The sequence below is a fragment of the Trichosurus vulpecula genome, chromosome 4 (genome assembly GCF_011100635.1).
Source record: "Trichosurus vulpecula isolate mTriVul1 chromosome 4, mTriVul1.pri, whole genome shotgun sequence".
NCBI lineage: Eukaryota > Metazoa > Chordata > Mammalia > Diprotodontia > Phalangeridae > Trichosurus > Trichosurus vulpecula.
This window is the reverse complement of record NC_050576.1, coordinates 340,072,158-340,094,303: the sequence shown is the minus strand read 5'-3', so window position 1 is coordinate 340,094,303 and position 22,146 is coordinate 340,072,158. Positions and strand designations below refer to the sequence as shown.

Below are 22,146 nucleotides of genomic sequence, written 5' to 3'. Positions count from 1 at the left end.
CAAGGGAAGGGGGCTAACAAATAGGTATCGTAATTGGTACCTTAGAGCTTAACCACATATTTTTGGCAAACCTCAACTGACTGAAACATTTATTTACTAGTATTTTTATGATACAAGAGTATTACCTCTTTTCCAAAAGAGATGCAGAAAATTAGAACAAGAATTTATTATTTGTCACTGTCATTAAAAGTGACAAAAAGGGACCGTTGGCAAACAAATGCAGGGAATTCCATACATATGGGGTGGCTTGAGGAAGGAAATTCTTTATCTGGTCCCCAGTTTCCTCCCATGGGCTTCAGACCATCTTACACTGACTTTGCAATGCCTTTCTTCAGACTCTTGGCAATTTTGATGGCTGTGGTCCTGGAAACTTTATGTTATAAGCGCAGAGATTCACAAGGCCATATAGAAAAACCTTTATGGCATAAAATATACAAATGGTAAATAAAATTCAAGATCTACATGCATCAATTACAATAATAAAAGTACAAAACTTTAAATCAAACAAGGCAGTGATTATTAGTTGCAATTACTAAAAAAATATAAACAAGTCCAAACTTACCTTGTTCCAATCTGAAGCAAAGTGAACGTTTTGCAGCTTCCATTTCAGGTGTTGGATTATCCAGGACCCGTCGACACCACTGCAGAGGGCTCATTGAATTCTCTGGTAGATTGCATGCTTTAGAAGATGTGTACAACCTTTAAATGAAAAAATATATAGTATTTAATATGCTTATGTTGCCTTTTCTCTAGATAATAACAGCATGCAATGAACAATGTATAAATAGAAAAAAAAGCTTAATTTTTACTTCCAATTAGCTAGAAATATTTTTCCAACAGTTCTATAAATAGGGTGTTTCCCCAAACCAGATAAATATTTCCAAGGAGAAAGCAAACTTCCAACTTATTGGTCTCTGCAGCTCTGTGTGGGTAGGTGCTTTAGGCCACCAGTGGGGTAATTCCATTTCCATTCCATGATGTTCTTTCACTCTAGAATCCAAGCCTTGATTTTATAAGCACTTATTAGATCCTATATTCTATTTGTCATTTATTTCTCTCTTATACCAAACAAATAAGCAACATCAAAAGATGGTACCTATCAAGGGAAGATTCCTAATATTCCCAGTATAACCACTATACCGTACAATAGCAACTGATAGGCTCAAAATGTTAACCTTGTGTATTTTAGAAAGACTATCAACAAAAAGTATTCAACAAATGAGTGTTCCTCAGAGAATTAATCAAATTCAATTAATCAGACCACACCATTCCCAGATTCCAGGTAACTGAAATCAGGTTAATTGTGGCGTTGGTTAAAATAGCAGTTTTTATTCTAATTACAAATCATAGTCATTGAAACTATTTCCTCTAAGGGCCTCTTAGTTCCAGTTACTCTATGTTCTCAAAATAACATTTCTTTAAAAAAGAAAAAAATCCTCTACAATTAAGAGTTTCCAGCAATACAGATTGGTTTTCCATTTGAATATACTAACACTAGTTTTCTGGAATAGCTTGGGGATATGACAGTCTTGAATTGAAAACGAAGGTCAAGGAAAATATTTTCATATTTTAGCCATTTTATTAATATTAATAATAAAAACTCTAATGCTGGAATTTATGAAAATCTGTCACGTCACAACGCTCCACCAGCACCCCTTGGGTAATGATTACATATACCAATCTTAGTAAACAGCATATAAAACATGAATAAAATAATCAACCTTTTCTTGAGGACTCAAGAAACCAGCTTTCTCATACTATGTAATACAGCTACAGAACCAGAAAGCATGAGGCAAAGGGCTGAAGGGGTATTGCTTTCAATAGCTATGTTGGAATTTTCTTTCTGAAAAGGTCTACCATGTTACTTTTTGTTTTGTCACTCTCTCATAAAGAACAATTCAAGGATATATATATTTATATCACCCACAAGGGTGAGGAACCTGAGGCCTCAAGGGCCTACATGTGGTTCTCAAGGTCCTCAAGTGTGGTCTTTTGACTGAATCCAAAGACCTCAAAGCTGCAGGTTCCCCACCCCTGCCTAGGGTTTATGAAGCTATATCATGGTTATGATTTTCCAAAATAAAAGAACAAATTCATAACCAAAACAGCCTTTCCCTGCAGTTTTTTCCTCACTCTCCAGAAAGTTATCATTTCACTGACAGCTATTACCAATGTCTTGTGACCTGTCAAAAGTTATCAAGACATCTATTTTATTTATGCATCACCAACAAAACCATACCTCCTTGTCAACCTCACACCACTCTTCCATCTCAGTTGCACTAAAAAGGCTAACAGGATGTGAAGGAGAGGCTGAGCTACAAAGGTGAATAAGACAGGCTTACCAGGCTGCTTGCTCTCACAGAACTCGGTCATGTTAGGGACAAAAGTATACAAATGACTATAAGGAAGGAGCCCTCTTGGACATTTCTATGGCAGCTGACCCTGTCGACACTTTCTTGATACTTAAATGCCTCCTGTGGCTTCTATGATAAGAGCATTCACCTGGTTCTTTTACCTCTCTGACACTCCTGTTACTTAACCTCTTTAAGGTTAGAGGCTAGAGGCAACAAGGAGCTACAGGATCTTCTTAAGCAAGGGAGTGACTTCCTCCAGCTCTTTTCAACAACATGAGTAGGAATAGAAGGAGGCAGAAGGTGGGAAGCATGGGAGAGGCTCACAAACTGCAAGCTTATTCATGAGATTACTGGGCGAAACCATGAAAGACAACATAGCTCTTAATCCTGTTGCAACCTTCTCCCTCCCTCCACAGTGGCAAATAAGAGGACAGAGGCTGTTTAGAGTAACACAATTCTCAGACCATCCACAAGTATCCATTTAGCAATTTGTAGCATTTATGTAGAGTCAATGGAAGTTTCCAGGAAGAACTAAATAAATTAACTATTCCCATACTATGTCTTACCACAAGTGAAAGCAAAAGAATACATTAAGAAGTTGCAACTAAATGGCATAACCAAAAGCTTTAAAATTCTCCTAGGAAAGGTGAATTAGCAGAATAGTTTTCATCCATTGCCTAGAAGCAATGAGAAACATTTCATGGCTACTGTCATCTCACCTTGATACCCAAAAGAAAGCAAGGAAACAAAATACTATGAAAATAGTATCATAGGATAACAGAGTTAGAAGTGACCTCAGAAGCCATTTACACCAATTCCCTCATTTATGAGGCCCATGGAGATTAAACAACTTGCCATAACACCTGGCAAACAGTGGGCAATTAATAAATGCTTATTTCCTTCCAAAGGTCATACAGATAACAAAAATGAAAAGCAGGACTTGAACCAATGTCCTCTAACTAAAAAACCAGGGCATTTTCCCTTTCACTGCAGTTAGGCCAACAACTGTTACAGATGAGCAGATTGCACAGGAAAAAACTGGCATGATCCTCCAAACTAAATTATATACAAACTCGATACTCTGTATCTTCAATGGAAAGGTGGGGCAGAGGGCAGAATAGAGAAAACTGTTTGAAAAATACAGTGCTAGATCAAAAACTGAAAGACCAAGTTTGTAGACTACTCAGAAACCTCATAGCTATATATCATAGTTTTTTTTTTCCAAGAATAGGGTCAGAGGGTACTGTGATGTGATAAATAGAAACAATAACAAAAAGAGAAATTGACTACATCTGATAAAGCAAGAAATAACTGGATACTAACATGAAAATCACTTAAGAATCAGCTATCTTCTGACAGATCACAGGTTGGTTAGAGCAAAGCAAACAAAAAGATTGTAATCCCATCAGACTATAAACTCCTTGAGGGCAGGGAATAATGTTTGCCCCTTTTCTCATACCTGACTAGCACAATGCCTGGCATACAGTAGGCACCTAATAAATGTTTATTGATTGAAATTAAAAGACTGGATAAAGATGAAAAGACACCACATGCAATTAGCTCCAACCAGACCTATTTAAAGTCATGGCTACTGACTACAAAACACTAGGAAAGAGGAAAAAAAAAACCTATGATTATCCCAATTTCTTAGAGAAGTTTACTACAAAACAAGAAAGACTCAAAGAATCCAGAAACCAGCTAAGCTAGCAAACCCAACTTCTTTGCCAAGTCAGAAGATGTTGTAGCCAAATGTAACACTAGTTTAGAATACAAACTCACTGGCAAAACCTTTTGGAAGATGAGCAGTACCACCTCACAAAATAGGTGAGGAGAAAACTGAATTGCAGAAAGGTTGGCATGAGACTCACCTAAGCCAGATCTTCCTAGGACATTTGTAGAGAAAGCAGAAAGGAGAATAACTAATAGACGTGAAACAGAACGCATCTGCCAGTGTTTCTAGAGCCGTCTTTACTAGACATTGACAAATCACAGATTTTAAGAATTGGATGGCACCTTATCATTACCTGAACAAAAAAATTCCTGCTACAACACACCCCACAAGTGGGCATCCAGCCTCTACTTGAAGATATCCAGCGGGGGGGAGGGCGGGGAGGAACCCCTCACAGACTCTTAATACAGCCCAGTTCAGTTGTGCATAGCTCTAATTATTTAGGAAAGGTTTTCCTGATGTTGAGCTTAAATCTGCCTCTTTACAATTTCTAACCATTGTTCCTAGTTATGACCAAATCTAATCCCTCTTTCACGTGTCAGGCCTTCAAATATGAAACATAAGTATCTTATTGCCCCTGAGCCTCTTCTTCTTCAGGCTACACATACCTAGTTCCTTCAACTGATCTTTATCCAATGTATCCAAGATACATTCAAAGCCCTCCATGAACCAGCTCCTTCCTCTCAAGCTTATCATATGTCCTTCCTAAGACAACTTATCATGAAACAATCAGAATTTACCTGAACAAAATTACAAAATATTCTTGGTAGACATAAAGTCAGACATTCAGAAGGATATTCAGTGGATATAAAAATATAATAAAATAAGTACCATACCAAATTATCTAGTGTTACTTTATAGAACTAGACAAAACAGTAACATTCAATAGGAAGAAGAAAAAACAATTCAAGAATCTCAGGAGGGAAAAATTGAAGAAAAAAAGTAAGAATAAACTAATCTCAGATTACCAGACCTCACACCAGACTCTAACATAGTAATGATCAAAACCATTTGATACAGATTAAAAAACAGAAAAGTCTATCATTAGGATAGACTAGTAAGCAAAACCCAGAAGCAAACATAGTAATCTAATAGTCAATAAACGCAATAACACCAGCTTATTGGAGTAAGTTCTCCCTATTAAAAAAAAGTACTGGGATGATTAGAAAAAAAAAATCTGGCAGAAATTAGGTTTACATCAACACTTTAGCCCACATACCACAACAAACTAAAAATGGATACATGACCTAAATATAATAAATATAAGTGGTCATATCATAAAAAAATGAAAAGAGGTACTTTGCACACTTGTGGCAAGGAGAATTCTTAATTAACCAGAGACAGAAATAATTTTATGAGATAAAATAGACATTTTTCAATACATATAATTGAAAGGCTTTTGAAAGAACAAAGTCAATGCAGCTAGAATTAGAAGTAAAAGAGTTAATTGGGTAACTTTTGCAGCAAATATCTTTGCTAGAGGCCTGATATTCAAGATATATGGGGGAACTGATACAAATATATAAGAACAAGAGCCATTCTCCTAATGGATAAATGGTAGACTATGACCTGTAAGCTTTCAAAAGAAGAAATTCAAACAATCAAAAACTTCAAATCATTAATAAAATACATGCAAATTTAAACAATTATGATGCTTTACCTTATACTATCAGATGGGCAAGGAAGACATATAAAGACAAAAATCATAAATGTTGATAAGGATGTGGGAAGATAGCCACACTAATGAACTATCAGTGGAGTTGTAATCTGGAAAACAATTTGAAATTGGAGAAAAAAAGTCACTAAACAATATTTTCCCTTTGACCAAGAAATACCATTTCTGGGCATGTACCCCAAGGAGGTCAAAGACAGTAGGAAATGTTTTATACAAAGATATTTATAGTGGCATTTTTTTGTAATAGTAATGAATAGAAGGGAAAGCAGGTGTCCATCAACTGTATGAATGGCTAATCAAATTGAATGAAGATAATGGAATAATACTGTGCCATGAGAAATGATGACTATGAAGAATTCAGAGAAACTTGTGGGGACTTGTAGGAACTGATACACAGCAAAGTAAACACAACTAAGAAAACCATTTCTATACAATGACCATGATAATGTAAAGGAAGATGACACTGAAATACTTTAGAAATCTAACAATAGCAACAAATGATCTTGACTGGAAAGAAACTCACAGCAAAGCAATGGGTAGATATGGTGGGTAATTTTGGAATGAGGGAAACATTTTTTTGACGTAGCCAATGTGTTGAACTGTTTGCTTCACCATACTCATTTTTAAAATGAAGGGTTTCATGCCACACTTTTATAATAATCTTCTGTACAAATTATATGCGCACACACACACACACGTGCACACACGCGTTGGTGAATTTCTATTACTTAAAAAATTTTCTATTATTTAAAGAATTCTGGTCTTTCTTCCTCATCAGAATTGTTTCCCCCATGGCTTCCTAATTTAATTCTAGAGTAATTCCCATTGTTGTTGGGCTAATTTCCCAGTGAGATCCTTCAGAGCTTTCCTCTGAAACCTTTGAAGTCTTCTCCCCCTGCAAAATAAGGGTGTGTGTATAGATATATACAGATGTCAGTCTATGCCTGGCTTTTATGCTACATCAAAAATTCCAAGAGGAAATATTAACTACCCCTGGAAGGTTTCTATCATTTCCACACCAACAGCCAGTTAGAATTGATTCCTACACTTTTTGAAGTATGGAATTTTCTTTAAGGCAAGTGAAGTTATTAGGTGTTTTGTTTTTGGTAAAATGAATGCAGCCAAATATGTCTGGATAATTGAAGTCTCCTATTTTTATTATCATAACAATATAACACCATTTCTCCACCATGCCCGAGGAAGCTCATTATTAGGAAAACGTCATCATCTTGCAAGATCCCATTAGCCTCAGGACTCCACTTCATCACTAACCTCTGCCCCACCATTTGGAGGGCAGAGCCATTAACTCTAAAATCTCCATTTAAGGAGGGAGATCAGTTCTGATAACCTCATTTCTCACCCAGCTACACTACTGTGGAAATTTTCTGACTTCTCCACTATCCCTGCACACTGGGTACTTAGCCCTCTTCCCTTTCACTTTCCTTTTGTGTGTTGTCTTCCTTCATTAGATTGTAAGCTCCTTGAGAACAGGCTCCTCTTTCTTTTTACATATTTGTATCCCCAACAATCAGCACAGCTCCTGGCACACAGGCATTTAATAAATGTTTACTCACTTGATGAATAACAATATACCTCTGTGCTAGGCTTTTAATATGCTCTGAATTCACTTCCTCGTTTTCTCCAAGTGATCTGACAGTGGAACCATCATTTTTAGATTAAAAACTACAAGCCTTTAAATGATGGACATTTATATAGTGCTTCGCAAATATGTAGTTGTGAATAAAATATGAACATATGTAGTACAAATACATTATTTCATTTAAGCCATATAACAGTCCTATAAAATTGGTACTGCATGTATTGTTATCCCCATTTCACAGATGAGAAAAGTGAGCTTTTGTAAAAATGTTAGTCAGAATTTGAAAACAAGTCTTTTTGGTTCCAAGTTCAGTATATATTCACTATGCCACTCTTCTTCACAGTAGCGAATATACTATGTTAGAAAATTGGAATGATATCTAAAAAGATGAAAGTGGGGAAGAACTCTTGGACCTATAACAAAACATAGTGAAGAAATCTGTGATCAAAATAATTTTAAAAAGCACCCATGGATCAATTTTTCAAGACGTAGGAAAGTGGGGAAGATTTCAAAAGAACGGACAAAATAAGCCTGCTTTTGATTTTTAAGATGAAAAAAATCAGCAACTATGTACTCATGTCTTTCACATTTCTATAAAACTTTTCTGAGTGGTCTATGAATGAAAACAAGAGGGGTGTACAGACACTTCTGAAGATTTATTTTACATAGCAAGCCACATCTTAAAGCAAAAAATAAGTGACAAAAGTAGAGAGAATATAAAATCCATTATTCCCATTGTTTTTGGGTTTCACAACATAATTTTACTTTCAGTTTTTTTGAAACAATATAGAAATTGTTAAATTATAATATACTAATTTAGTGGAATATATTTTGTAATAAAAACAAATATCCAAGGACATCTGGGTAGACCTTTATGAAACAATGAAAAGTTTAAAAAGTATAACTAGAAGGGTAGAGCCTTCGAACTATGAACATGTGAGTAAAAACAAATGAGAAAGAATGGGCAAAGAATCCTAAGGAAGACTTAGAGGAAATAACTGAAATAACGTTGCTACTTCATAAATTGAAATTAATTAAAATATAAAGTTACTAGGACAGTGCAGTTATTTGCACTGATATTCAATCTTAAATTTCTAAGAAAATATTATAATTAAAATTACTTTTACTCAATACAAAAAAAATGAATAATTTGAAAGCCTCCTCTCCAACAAGCTATATTGTTTTACAAGTTAAAAGTACATAAGACTATGACATGTGACCAGAAATAACTTCTTTTCAAGAATCCTATGAGTATCAAAAAATCAAATCCCATAAAACAGAGGACATATGCTCACCTAAAGCATTAGCATACAGAGGAAGTCCTAAGTAAAGAGTGAATCAAAGAGGAGTTCCATGAATAAAGAAGGATTCTTTCAAGGGTTCATGTATATGCATGACATTGTCATCACTACATTTAGCCTCAGAACACTACGGGTCATCTTCAATGAAATTTATGGCCAAAGAGATACTAACCATTTACAGTGGAAAAACCAGAGTGTATATATGTATATATCTATCCATAAGAATATACATTGGAATATACACATTTATTCCAAATTAAGATATACAATTGAGCAGACAGACCATTAGTTATTCCATCAGTGTAGGTATATATACATGTAGATATAGTTCTATGTATATATACACACCAGGATGTGTATTACTGGAAAAGGAGGTATAAATTCATATACATACCCATACATAAAATAAGGAGCAAGTATTTCAGCCGATTAAAGATAGACCTAGAGAGTGCTAGAATGGGCTGAACAGCATTAGAGAAACTATCTTCACAACTCCTTTGGACACCTTCAGAATCTTATCATCCCCTAATAACCTCATGGGCATTACATCACTCTATGAGAGTACCTGAAAAGGCCCGAGCCTAGAAGGGCCAGGTCCCTATTGCATCCTGGATCATCTCCAGTCATCCTGATGAATGTCTGGTCACTGGATCCAGATGGCTCTGGAGGAGAAAGTAAGGCTGGTGACCTTGCACAGCCCTCCCTCACTCAAATCAAAGTCAACTGCAAGTCATGTCACCATTTCCCTGATGCCATGGTCCTCTTTGAGAACAAAGGACAAACATAACCTATGATTATACAGAGATGCCTGAACAGTTGGGTAACTCAGCTAGACCTCTCCCTCCCCTTCTCCTCTCCAGAGGAAGGTAAATTTTGATGGCCAGAAGCTGTCCACTTAACTTGGGGTTTATTGGCTAGAACTTTCTTTTCTTTTCTCTCTCTCTCTTTCTTTCTTTCACCCAGTTCACTCTGCAGCTCACAGACTGGACCACAATAGGTCCCTGACCAAGCTCCACTAAATGCCAGTATTTTGGGCCCTCCAACCTTGGAGTGAATGTCTATGGTAACTGTTTCTCTTTCGAACAGCAACCCTGAGGATCTTCCCCTCCCAGCTTGATTTTTTTTTCCTTTTTCTTTTTCTAATTAAAGGGGCCATCCCTTGATTCACTTCTTAAAAAGGCCTATTCACTTAATGGGCGTTACCTCACTTTATGAGAGTACCTGAAAAGGCTTTGGCCTAAGAGGGTCAGGGTCTCCCATTGCATGCTGGGCCATCTCCAGTCATCATGATGAATATCTGGTCACTGGATCATGATGGCTCTGGAGGAGAAAGTGAGGCTAGTGACCTTGCATAGCCCTCCCTCACCCAAATCAAAGTCAACTGCAAGTCATGTCATTTCCCTGATGTCCTCTTCGAAAACAAAGGACAAACACAACAACCTCATCATTAGGAAAGCTCATCATACTGAAAGATCACATCAGCCTTGATACTCATACTTCATCAGTACCCTTTGTCTCTGATTGAAGGCAGAGCTGTGAGACCCAAAACCTCAGGACTACCAACTCTTCGTTCCACCCAGCTGTACTCCTTTTGTACTTCTTTGAACTCCTCCATCATGCCCACCAGCCCTTTCAGCTTCCTTTTATGTACTTTCTTCCCCTGTAATATTTTAAGTTCCTTGAGGGCAGGAACTGTTTTTTTTTTCATATTTGTATTGTTAGAGGTTAGCCTGGTACATAGTAGACACTTAATAAATGTTTACTGGCTGACTGACCATAGGACACACACCAATAATCCTTGCTACTGGAGAGGTTGAGACTAAAGGATCTCCTGAGCTAAGGATTTCTGAGCTACAGGGGCTAAGGCAATAGGTTACTTACAGTAACTGTGTTAATATGGTAAGCCCCTGAAAACAAGGGACACCAGGCTGTTTAAGGAGGGGTGAACTAGTCCAGATCAGAAAATGAAAGAGATCAAAGCTCCCATGACAATCAAAGTGAGCCTGGGCTGTAAGTAGTCCCAACACTTCTAGCCTGGGCTAGATAGGAAGAGAGATGGGATAGGCAGCCAAGCAGAGACAAGCCAGGCAGACAGTAATGTGCCTTTGGGCTCTATCCTCTCCCTAGTAATTTCATCACTAGGAGAACTCATCAGGATAAGAAGGTATTGAAAGGTTACAATTTTCACTAATGGAAGGAGTACCCAAACAGATGAGATAATGGATGTAACCCAATACAGGAGGTATTTCTGAGTACCTATTCCATACAAAGGGCGACTGTGCAAAGCTACTGATGAAGATTCAAAACGTCAACAAGACACTTGTGGAACTTAAAGTCTAAAGGATTACAAAGTACTAAATATTTTTTATTTCATATATATTTAGCTAAGAATGACTAATTTGTGTTGACCCACAATTTGAAACTTTACATCACTATCTGAAGTTCCACCAGAAGACTACATAATTTTCTGGAACTAAAATCTATAAAGGACTATCATTATCAACTATGTCTATCATTGTTGCTTTAAGGTCCTTCCTAAGTTAAAAAAAAAAAGATACTAGTAAATGACTAGTAAAATACCACATGTTAGATTTGTGGACATATACTTGCTCTTTTCTTACCCTCTATCATTATTCCAAAATTAAAAGCTAATGCCGTTCAAGGTATTTATTCTTTAGTCTTTTGTGGTGTTTCTAAAATAAATACTAAACATTCCATTCAAATGTTAAGTTCAACTACCAAAAAGTATTTTATTAAATGTCACCATCATTTCCTAAAACATCAAAGAGCAATACAGTTCAATTCATTAAGCTAAAATTGTGAATGGTAAATATATACACACATTCATATAAATTAATGCCATATCATTTTTAAACAAAATACAAAAGCTAAACAGAACGTCTTAAGGACATTAGCCTTTCAAATAATGATATAAAATTCTAGAAACAATTTCTTCGGTATCTGTCAGGATGATAAAGAGAAGACAATCTCAAAATGCTTGGAAAACATTTCTTCGTCGTTGGAAGAAAAATGAAATTTTCTTGCTGGTAGTATGTTAACATCAAATAGGCAGCCCACCCTCTGCCCTCCCTCAAAAAAAAAAAAAAACCTCTCAGATAAGTGACAGATGTTATTCAAGTCAGCTTGTTCTCAATAGAATTGTAATATGAAAGGTACTCCAAAAAGCTTTATTCAGCCTCTCTTCCCAACTGCCTACCAACATGCTCAGCAGTCCTTCCCAATCTGCCTTTGACCTTTCTACCTCTTCTAATGTCCTGTTTCTTTCTTTACAATCAAACTTCTCCCAAAAGTTGTCCATGCCCAATACCTCAACTTCCTCAATACCCAATTTCAATCCAACTCCTTGTAGCCTTATTTCCTTCTCCACCACACTACTGAAACTTTAATGTCTCCAGTGACATCTTAATTATTAAATCAAATGCCCCTTCCATTCTGTGATGTTAACCAGCTTCACCTCTATATAACATTAGATGACCACCTGCTTAAAGGGCTCTTAACTTTGTGTCATTGATACTGTTAGCAGTCAGTGAAGCCTATGGATTGCTTCTCAAGGTACTGGACCTGGAGTCAGGAAGATCTGAGGTCAAAATCAGCCTCAGACACTTACTAGCTCTGTGACCCTGGACAAGCCACTTAAACCTGTTTGCTTCAGGCTCTTCATCTGCAAAATGAGCTGGAGAAGGAAACGGCAAACCATTCCATTATCTTTGCCAAGAAAACCCCCAATGGCGTCATGAAGAGTCAGACACAACTGAAATGAACAAACATCAAAAAACAAAATATAGAGAATCACAAAGGAAATCAACTCTAATGAAATAAAGATGTATTTTTTTTTCCTCATCCAAGGTCATCCACTTTTGGATACTCTTTCCCTCTTGGCTTAAGAGACATCAGTCTATTGAAGCTCTCTCTTTCTAACTTTGCTGTGTCCTGCGCTGGCTACTCGTCTTCTTCCTAACACCTTTAAGATGCACATCCCACAAGATTCTTTCCTCATTTCATTTTCTTCCCTACATTCTCCCTCTTGCCAATCTCATTCATTCCTCTGGCTCTAAGATTACTTCCGGATTTTTATCTGCAGCCTTGCTCTCTCTCTCAGCCTCTAGAACTGTGACCCCAAATGTGTGCCAGACATCTCTACCTGCATGTCCTGCCAACACCTTAAACTCAGCATGTTAAAAACCTAGTCAGGGGTGGGTAACCTATGGCTTCAAGGCCACATGAGGCCCTTTAGGCCCTCAAGTACGGCTGAGTCAAAGGGCTTTGAACCTAGAGGGCCACACAACTGACCAAGGTTATTGTCTATTCCCAAAAAAGCATGGACCTAATGACTTCACTATTTCTATCAGTGGCACTACCATTCACTCAGTCTTCCATGGTCAAAAGTCAGTGTTATCTTTGACTCTTCTATTTACCTCATCTTTCAGATAACAGTATCACTCTATCTTTGCAACATCTCATATTCTCTCCCTCTATTTCCAACCTCACACACCCTAATAGATTATCCCTAATTACCTAAACTAATGCAATAGCTGCCTAAATTATATTCCCACCTACATTCAGCCACCTCCCAATATAGCCTTCACTTCCAAAGTAGTCTTTCTTGTACATGGATCCTATTATCTAACTGCCCTCCTCAAAACCCTCAGAGTATATGACTGAATGCACAACTCCTGGTCTGCAAGACCAGGCCAGAGTAGATAAACTCTTCTCTAAAGAGGAAAAATCAGTAGCTTCAAAATACATAAAGGAAATATTAGCAGGTAAGTACTGTATTTGGGTGGGGAGATTTGAGACATTCACCACTAGAATAAAATTGGAAAAGGTCATAAGCAGGGAAAAATCTGACTTAGAAGCAAAACAAGACCAAATGGATTTCCCAATTAATGCTAATAAGATGTCTGGGAGTCTGTCATCCAGGCCCTCCACAATCTGGTACTATGCTATCCTTCCACAGCTCTTTCACACTACTCCCCTCCATGTAATCTCTGCTTTAAACTGGACTAGTTGCCTGTACACTCCCTGTTGCTTTGCTGTCTCCATGCTTTTGCTCATTATGCATGCCGTCTTTACCAGGCCTTTCCACCTACAGCTGTGGAATTTCTACCCACCCTTTAAAGCCCAACTCACATACCACCTCTCCAATAAAGCCTTTGATGCTTCCCCTGGCAAAGGTGTTTAACCTGGTGTCCCTGAACTTGCAGAGATCTTTTTTTTTTTAATTTGACAACTATACTTCAATATAATTGGTTTTCTTTGTAACCTTTTGTGTTTTATGCATTTAAAAGAATTCATAGGATTTCCCAGACTGCCAAAAGGGTCCGCAACCCTCCAAAAAAGTTAAGAACTCCAACTTTCATAGAGACTTTCTTCTTGTGAACAGTTCTTTGTATATATGTAATAATCCTCTTATTATATAAGCTCCATGAGGGCAGGGTCTCTAAGTATTATTCAAATTCCCATTACTCCATCTAGCATAGTGTTCTGTACACAAGTTACTTTAAGAAATCAAAATCACTAAAAATTAGCTAATTATCTTTTTTTAAAGGAAAAAAAAGGTCTCTAATATAAACATCTATATTCTCATTACCTCATAATATAGTATGTAATAGTTTACTTAATGCAATCAAAATCACTAAAAATTAGCTAAGGACCTTTAAAAACAAAAGGATGTCACTGATTTAGAACTTACAAGCTAGATAACTCTTTAATCTTCGGGGGACAAAAGACTTAAACTGGAGAATGCTTAGAGTACATTTGGTGTTTTATGAGATTAACCACCTGCACAGGTATCAAATAGAGAAGTTCAGATGGACACTTGTGAATATTTTAAGCTTTCGTACACTTAAGAGTACCAAAGTGATTTTTCTTTCTTTATATTATCTGGGGCTATCACACAAAAGGACAGAAAGAAAGAAGCCTAAAAGGTAGCAAAAAAAAGAAAAGGGAAATCACTTGAGTGTCTTTTAGGGGCAGGCAACGGAGGCAGCTGCTTAAAGTACAATAAAAGAGAAAATGTTAAAAGTGTCCCTTTCTAAAAATGCACATTTTGAGTGCCACAAATTCTGTCCCCGGTAGAATGTGCAATTGCTGGGGGCAGGGAGGGGAGAGAAAAAGGAAGGTATCCTGTCAGTTGTGAGTTTCAGAGAAAACACATTTTAGGGAACAGTTAACACACCAGGTGTTACGATTTTAAACCTTGCCTAGGGCAGACAAATGCTTTGTCAATGCAGGCTGTGCCCTACTTAATCTCTTTGCCTAGATCAGAGCTGGTGAGCTTTCTTATTATTATTTCCTCTTTCACTGGATTTTAAAAACACAATGTATGCAATAAACCTGTGAAAACAGGAAAAGAACCAAGACTTATCTTGAAAAACACGAGGTTAACAAATCTGAAAGTATAACCGGTGACCAAAATAAGTTTTCATTTCCCTGTTATTTAGGTGTTAGTGATGTTAATTTTCCTAGGTGAATATGTCACAATCTCCCCGAGTCACATTTTACTGATGAGGAAAATAAGGGGGTTGAACTAGATGTGATCTGAGGTCCCTTTCAGCTCTTGAACCAGGACCCTATTTAAGCCATGTCTGACTTTGGTCATCAGTTGAGAATCTACTAATTAGAAATCCTCAGAACTTCAATTCAAAGCCTTTTGCAAAAGGCAATGGACATGGCAAAGAGGTAAAGAGTTTTCAATTGAATTTAAAAGTAAAAAGCAAAGTGCACAGCTCCTTGATCAAATATCCGCCTAGCACACACATGCTTAGGACTCCCTAGTTAAGTCCACATTTCTGACATCCATAACTGAAAAAAAAAGCCAGTGAAGTCAGCACATTTTGCAAGGCAAGTCAGAATTTCAAAAGGAGATCTGCAAGAATAAAATATCAGTGGAAATGCAGCAACTGAAAATGTATGACTGCACCAACTCAGGTCTCCCAGATCGAGGCAAAATAGATAAAACTGTTCCATATAGGAAAAATCGTTCCCTTCAAAAAAGCAAAAAAGGAATATTAGCAGGCAAATAATACATGGGAGTGGAGGCCGGCAGAGAATCCAGATAATAGGATGACTCCGTTTCTCTAATGTGGAAAGGTAATAGTGACGGAAAAGCAGATTTAAACAGCAGCAAAACAAGATCATATGGATTTTCCAGTTAATGCTAATAAGGAGTCTGGGATCCAGCAACTGTATCAAAAGGAGGATTAAAAGGCAAGCCGGTGTAGCTAGCCAGCTCATCGCTTAGACTCTTCGGCAGAAGGTATAGCAGAAAAAAGGGGTGGGGGCGTTCCAGCTATTCAGGAAAAGAGCCTCCTTTGGTCCCTCCAGGGAGTGAAAGCTAATCGCCCCCGCTCAAGGAGAGCCAGGAGCCCCGGAGTGACACAAGCTGTTTGCACCTGTCACTACCACCATTTCCTGTATCCGAGGGAAGGAGGCGACAAAGTTGCCTTCAGGGTCTCAGAGGAAGGGAGGGAGGATGGAGCCAAAAAGGCCGGGCAAGGCCGTAAGAGCCCAGAGGGGGGACCTTTCAAACCCTCTGCCTCCCACAGGGCATCTAGAACCCCAGGGACCAGGATCCTTACATACACTCCTTTCCCGCGAGGCCAGGGCAACTGGACACGCTCCAGGGATCAGGGCTATGAGATGAGCACAAGGGCTGGAATAATAAAAGGAGGGAGAAAGACTGGGAAAGGTTCGACAATACCATGTATACTCGTCCTCCAGCTGGCTGCAGAATCCATTCTCCAGGTCCAGCAACTCCACTTCATCCAGCAGGGTTGGAGCAGGGGAGGCCGGGGCCGGCGACCCCAGCGGAGACGAGCCCCCAGGCTCCTGCCCCCCACCACCTCCACCTCCCCCTCCCCCTCCGCCTTCTCCCGGCCCCGGGAAGCCGGAGGGGGATGGTTTGAAATAAACGAAGGGGGGTTCGGGCTGGCCCAGGCTGCACAGGAGGGTCGGGGCCGGGCTGGGCAGGCAGTAGGTCCCGGGGAAAGCCGGGCTGCCGCTGCCACTGCTACCGCTGCTGCCGCTGCCCCCGCTGCTCAGGGCCAGCGCCAATCCCCCCGCGGCGCCCGCGGCCGGGGAACTCAAGGGGCTTCCAGCGGCGGGCGGGACGGTCACTGTCATAGCTACGGCTGGAGGGGACAGCGGCGGCGGGAGCAGCAGCAGGTGAGAGCCGGAGGAGGCGGTGGCCGCTGCGGGGTGGGCGGAGGAGGTCAAGGAGGAGGCTGAGGCTGAGCAGGAGGAGGAGGAGGCGGCGGCGGCCGCGGCAGCGCTGGCCGCCCGGCTCCGCAGCTGCTCGTTCTGCTTCTCCAGCTTGCGCACCAGCTCCTGCAGCTTCTTCACCTCTAGCTCCGCGTTCACCACGCTCCCGGAGCCGGCTCCGGGGCCGCCCCCGCCGGGGGAGCACTTCACCTGCTCCGCCATCATCTGCGGCGCGGGCGGCTTCAGCAAAGCTGCCTCCATCCTCCGCTCCCGGACCCTGAAGCCGAGGCCGAGGCCACCGTCCCCGCGAGCTGGGGCTGCCGCTGCCGCTCCTCCCTTCCTCCCGCCTGCCCGAGCCCAGGGGCCAGCACTGCGGGTGCAGAGAACGAGCCGCCTGAGAGCATCAGCCACCTGCCCCGGCCTCGTCCGGCCGAGCGAGCGCGAGCCAGAGAACGAGCGGCCGGCAGCCACCAAGTTCTTCTGCACATGCTCACTGGAGCCCCCTCCAGTCCCACAGGGCTTTCAAGAGCAGGGCTCCGCGGCTCCGGGTTTTTGCGGGGGCCGGGTGGGGGTGGGGGGCGTGGCGTGGCGTGGGAGCGGTTGGGGGATGCGCTTTGATGAGAGGGAACTGTGAACTGTGAAAGGGCGGCGCCGGATCCCCAGCTAGGGGTCTAGGTGGCGAGAACGGAAACGAGCACGCGAGAACCTCTGCCCAGGTGCCTAATTAAGGGAGCGGTTTTTTGCAGAGTGTGAAAAGTTTCCCTTCCTCTCATTCATCCCTAACCATTGACTCTAAGTGCTAGGGGAGGAGAAGTGAAAGTACCTTAAGAGGCATACGGTGCCTGCTCTTAGAAAGCTTATGTACCGGGAGACCAAGCACCCAGGCTGGAGGTGAGCTGTGGGCTTTATTCACCACCTATTGCTAAGAAAAAATCTACAGTTGTGAATACCAGTGCTAATTCATAGCTGTTAGGGTGCACACACTATACTGATTCGAAAAGTAATCAGGCACTGCAACACAGATACACAAAAGGTAGGACTTAAATCCTATTGACACAAGGCAAGACATCACCCCATGATGTCATCGGTCCTCTTCGAAAACGAAGGCTGAACAAGAACAACAGTGGTTTGAGAAGCTTTTCTCAGAAGCAAAATTTGCTCGTTGGAAGGGATGCTCAAAGGTCATACAGGAAAGGAATCGCCACTGTTACACACTGCAATACAACCAACAATGAGTTAACAAATCAGCGTGAATATGCCCGTGGAGGGGGAAACTACCATTGTGCTTTGGGGTAGTTCTGAGAGAATCTCTCCTGCAGTCAATCTTAAATTTGTCTCCTTTGCAGCTTCTACACATTGCTCGGATTCTGCCCACTGGAACCAAACAAAGCAAGTCTAAATATCTCTTACACATGATAACCCTTCAAATACTTGAATCGGATTAGTTAGCACCTTCCTCTCTTTCCCAGCCTTCTCTTCCCCAAGCTAAACATCCTGACTTCCTTCAATGGATCGTTTCCACTAGTTTTTCCATTGACTTTTTTCATGGGAAGATGACAGAGGGAAGTTCTGGAACCTAGCCCTAGCTTTTCTTTTTCCTTTTTTTAACTTATTTTTTTTCTATTTATTAGCCCCTGTGGCAAATTCTGTTTCATAGGTTCCCATGGGCTTTCTTGGGCCACACCAGGCCAGATGGGAGCCTCCCTCCACCTTCCGCAAAGGTAGAAAAGGCCTCTCTACAAAGTACAAGGCAACTTTGAGGTCCTCACCTTCCAATTTTACCTAGGAGATATCTGAGGACACAGGAGGCAGAATAGGAGATAACACCTGAGCAGAGAAGAGAGAAGGCCTGATAGACCCAGGAGTGGATAATGAAGGGAGATTTTAGTGGGGGAGACAGCATTTGGGTTGAGTTGGGGCAGGAAGAAGTAGGAATCTAAGAGGAGTCTAACAGACCTATAGGATAGGGGATACACACACACCCCCACATCCACCCCCCCCCCCAGGATCAAGAGGTATCATTCTTAGCTCTAGCCCAACAGGTGCAAAGATTTCAGGGAAGAACCAGGAATCCAGAGGATATTTTAATCCTTCCTATCATAGAGCATCAGTGGGTAGGGATGGAGACAAATTTCCTGAATTCTTTCTTCAGGCCCCACTAGTCCAAGGTGGCCTTGAACTTGCCACAACATGCAGGTATTTGGAGAATCCACAAAGCCATGTCCAGCCTTCTTGGAATACACGAGCTTCCCAACAACATTACCTCAAATAAGCAGGTGACCTTGAGGGTCCCCTCGCCATTGATGTTCAGGAGGCCGAGGGAATTTCTCCTCTAGCTTCTTCTTCAGCAAAAGATACTTGGGCTTGTAACCTCAAGTACCACAGTAAACCATATGGACTTGGATGGCAAATGACTGGCAAGTGGCTTTGTCCCGGAACCACTAGGCTGCAGCAGCAGAATAAAATACTGGCACTGCCCACATTCCAAATTCTGGAATCTAGTCTTAAATTTCTACTACCTAGATTTGTCCAAAACTGAACTCTTTCCCTCTCACCCTCCCCTCTAACAAATTTCCTTATTTCTGTTGAAGGTATCATGCTTCAGGGGTCCCAGGTCTTGTAACTTCCACATTATCCTAGACTGCTTGCTCACTTTCCTTCACCCAAATCAGTAGCCAAATCTTGTGCCTTCTACAGCCATATCTCTTGAATCCAAACACTTCCCTCTATTCACACAGCTACCACCTTAGTTCTGGCCCTCTTTACCTCTCACTTAGATTATTACAACAGTCTCCTAACTGGTTTCTCACCACTCCAGTCTATCTTGTACAGAAATGCTAAAGTAATTTTTAGGGACTTACTGAAAATTTGAGCATGTAACTCTGCTACGCAATCACCTCCAGTACTTTGCTATTTTCCTGTAGGATGAACTGGAAATTCTGTTTAAATTTTGAAGTCCTTCACAACGTAGCCCCGAATCATCTTTTCAAACTCAAATACATGAACTGGCCTCATCTCTGTTCCTCACACCATATTTACTTCAACTTCTACTGGCTATATTCCACAGGTTTCTTGCCTCCACTTCATTGGGTCCTTCTCTCTTCAAGACTCAGCTTAAGGACAATGTTTGGCACAAATGTACACCTGATTACCCCAACTGTTGGTACTCTCTTTCCCAAGCTCTCTCCTATTTAATTACTTTTTTTTGTTGTTAAATAGGGTGCTAACCTTAAAGCGTTTAAGACTGCACTAAGACTTTAGAATGTAATCTTGTGAATAGGGATTATTTTATTCTTTGGACTGTAACTCCAGTAACTAGCACAGTACTTGGTAGTTAGTAAGTGCTAAATAAATAAATATATTTATGCATGTATACATACATGTATACTGTATACACATGTGTATATATGTATATATATGTATGTTTGCATGTATATATGTTTTCTTATGTTGTTGATCAACATCCCAGTCTCCAATGCAATGAGTATTGGACGTGTATCCATAAGCAAATAAACAAACAAGGGAAATCTTTGATATAAACAAAAGTATGACCCTCTTGCGATATCTGCCCTTGACCAACCCCATCTGTCTACCTTCACCTCTCTTAGAAACTAAGACCTAATCCTGCACTCCCCTTTTTTTGAGTTTCAATCTATCTCCAGTCTCTTCTGGATGTCACTAAAACCTGGAAAAGTGGAGTCCTTCGAATGAAAGTCCTAAGTAAAGGGGTCTATGGAAGGATTTTTCGCATGCTCAGTAGCAGATGCGGGTAAGCAGTATTCCTGTTACACAAAGAAGGAAAGAGACGGGCACAATGGGAACAAAGAAATACCGGGCTCCACATTAGCAAAAGAAATAAAGAAAAGGCACATCCTAATGCAAAGAATAAGAGTGATGTGATAAAGAAATGCAGCCATCTTACACCAGAATTAACACTCCAAGGGATGAAATAAAGATGAATAGGCCCCTCCCCCATTTTTCTGATTGTGCCACATAGGATACAGCAAAGCAACCAGTAGTCAATATTTTCTATTGTGTCTTCTAAGGACTGGTTTTTAGTAATGTACTTGTAACTGAGGAGCTCTAGGATCATATATTGTTTTCAACATATCAATAATAAGGCAGTAATCAAAGGTTGGATTCTAAAGTTCTTTCCAGCTCTGAAAAAAAAACCAAACCTATAGCTTGCCATTTAGACAGGGAAAGTATGGGAAGCTAATCTGTTCTTAAAAATTTGCAGAATTCTGCATCCATCTTCTAACAAAATAATACCCCCTCCTAGAAATTCTAAAGTGGAAAAATGGCAAATTCCTGGAGAATAATTGAACCCTTTCACTCCTTTGTATTAAAATACTTTTAAATTCCCTATGAACTATACACTGATACATGCACACGGGTGCGTGCACACACACACACACACACACACACACACACACACACACACTTCCATATAGAGGCACTCAAAAAATCAGACTAATTTTGAGTTGGTTATCCCCCCAGGATGTCAGTCTCTTTAACACATATAATTAAAGAGGTTGCTGGTGTCAGGGTTGTAATTAAGCAGTCTTAATTTTGATGCAAATTTGTAAGCTTTTTATTTTGAACAAAATTAACTGTATAGTTGCCTAGTTCTTTAACAAAATTTTAAAAAAGAGTATTGTAACCTGATTCAATCCATACAATATAAACTCATAAAAGTGATAGGGATTTGTATTGTGAATTATGGAAGAAAGCTTAGAGGTCATTTAGTTCAAGTGAAGAAGTCAGATCTAAAGAGCATGAATGACTAGCCTAAAATCATACAGAGAGTAAGTGATAAAGCCTGGATTCAATCCAGAAAGCCCTTTGACTCTTAAATTTTGCACACTTTATAACAATACAAATTGTGTTCTGAATTATCTGTACTTAATATCTTTTTGTTAATGTGCTCTTTGGAGGTTTTCGGATCAGTCCTGTTGATTAGAGAAATCTGGTTATAGAAACACTGCTTCTATCATGTATAATCTTATAGATTTGTTGGGGCTACAGTAGAAACAACTAAGTTAAAAGACTACCCATGGTCAAATGGTATGTGTATGGCTGGACTTCAGCATAGGCCTTCCTGACTCTAGGGCCTGTCCGCTATGCCATACGTCCTCTCATTTAGCTCATAAATATCTTTTAAAAATGAAAAATTCACCTATAGTTCCTTTCTTTACTTCAAAGAATGATAGTATGCCCATTTAAGCTTTTGATTTAGAAAGTAAATTATCCATATAGTAATA

The 22,146-nt window shown here is 40.0% G+C and overlaps 2 protein-coding genes across 7 annotated transcripts in view; both read right to left on the bottom strand.

Annotated features, from left to right (window-relative positions):
* Positions 1-17,143, bottom strand: part of SLAIN1 (SLAIN motif family member 1) — a 75,354-nt gene extending 58,211 nt beyond the window's left edge. For 2 of the 6 annotated variants that reach the window (XM_036753554.1, XM_036753556.1), the window contains exons 1-4: positions 16,941-17,107; positions 16,824-16,853; positions 16,383-16,772; positions 563-699 (exon numbers count right to left, since the gene is read on the bottom strand). In XM_036753554.1, coding sequence (XP_036609449.1) covers positions 563-699; positions 16,383-16,772; positions 16,824-16,853; positions 16,941-17,107 — 724 coding nt within the window. Of the gene's footprint in view, positions 1-562; positions 700-5,743; positions 5,811-9,224; positions 9,277-16,382 lie in introns of those variants that run through there. The other 4 variants (XM_036753555.1, XM_036753553.1, XM_036753558.1 and 1 more) reach the window with 4 other exon arrangements.
* A 229-nt stretch (positions 17,144-17,372) lies between these two features.
* Positions 17,373-22,146, bottom strand: part of SCEL (sciellin) — a 145,156-nt gene continuing 140,382 nt past the window's right edge. Inside the window, exon 35 of the mRNA XM_036755756.1 lies at positions 17,373-17,602. Within this exon, the coding sequence (XP_036611651.1) occupies positions 17,373-17,602 (230 nt within the window). The remainder of the gene's footprint in view (positions 17,603-22,146) is intronic.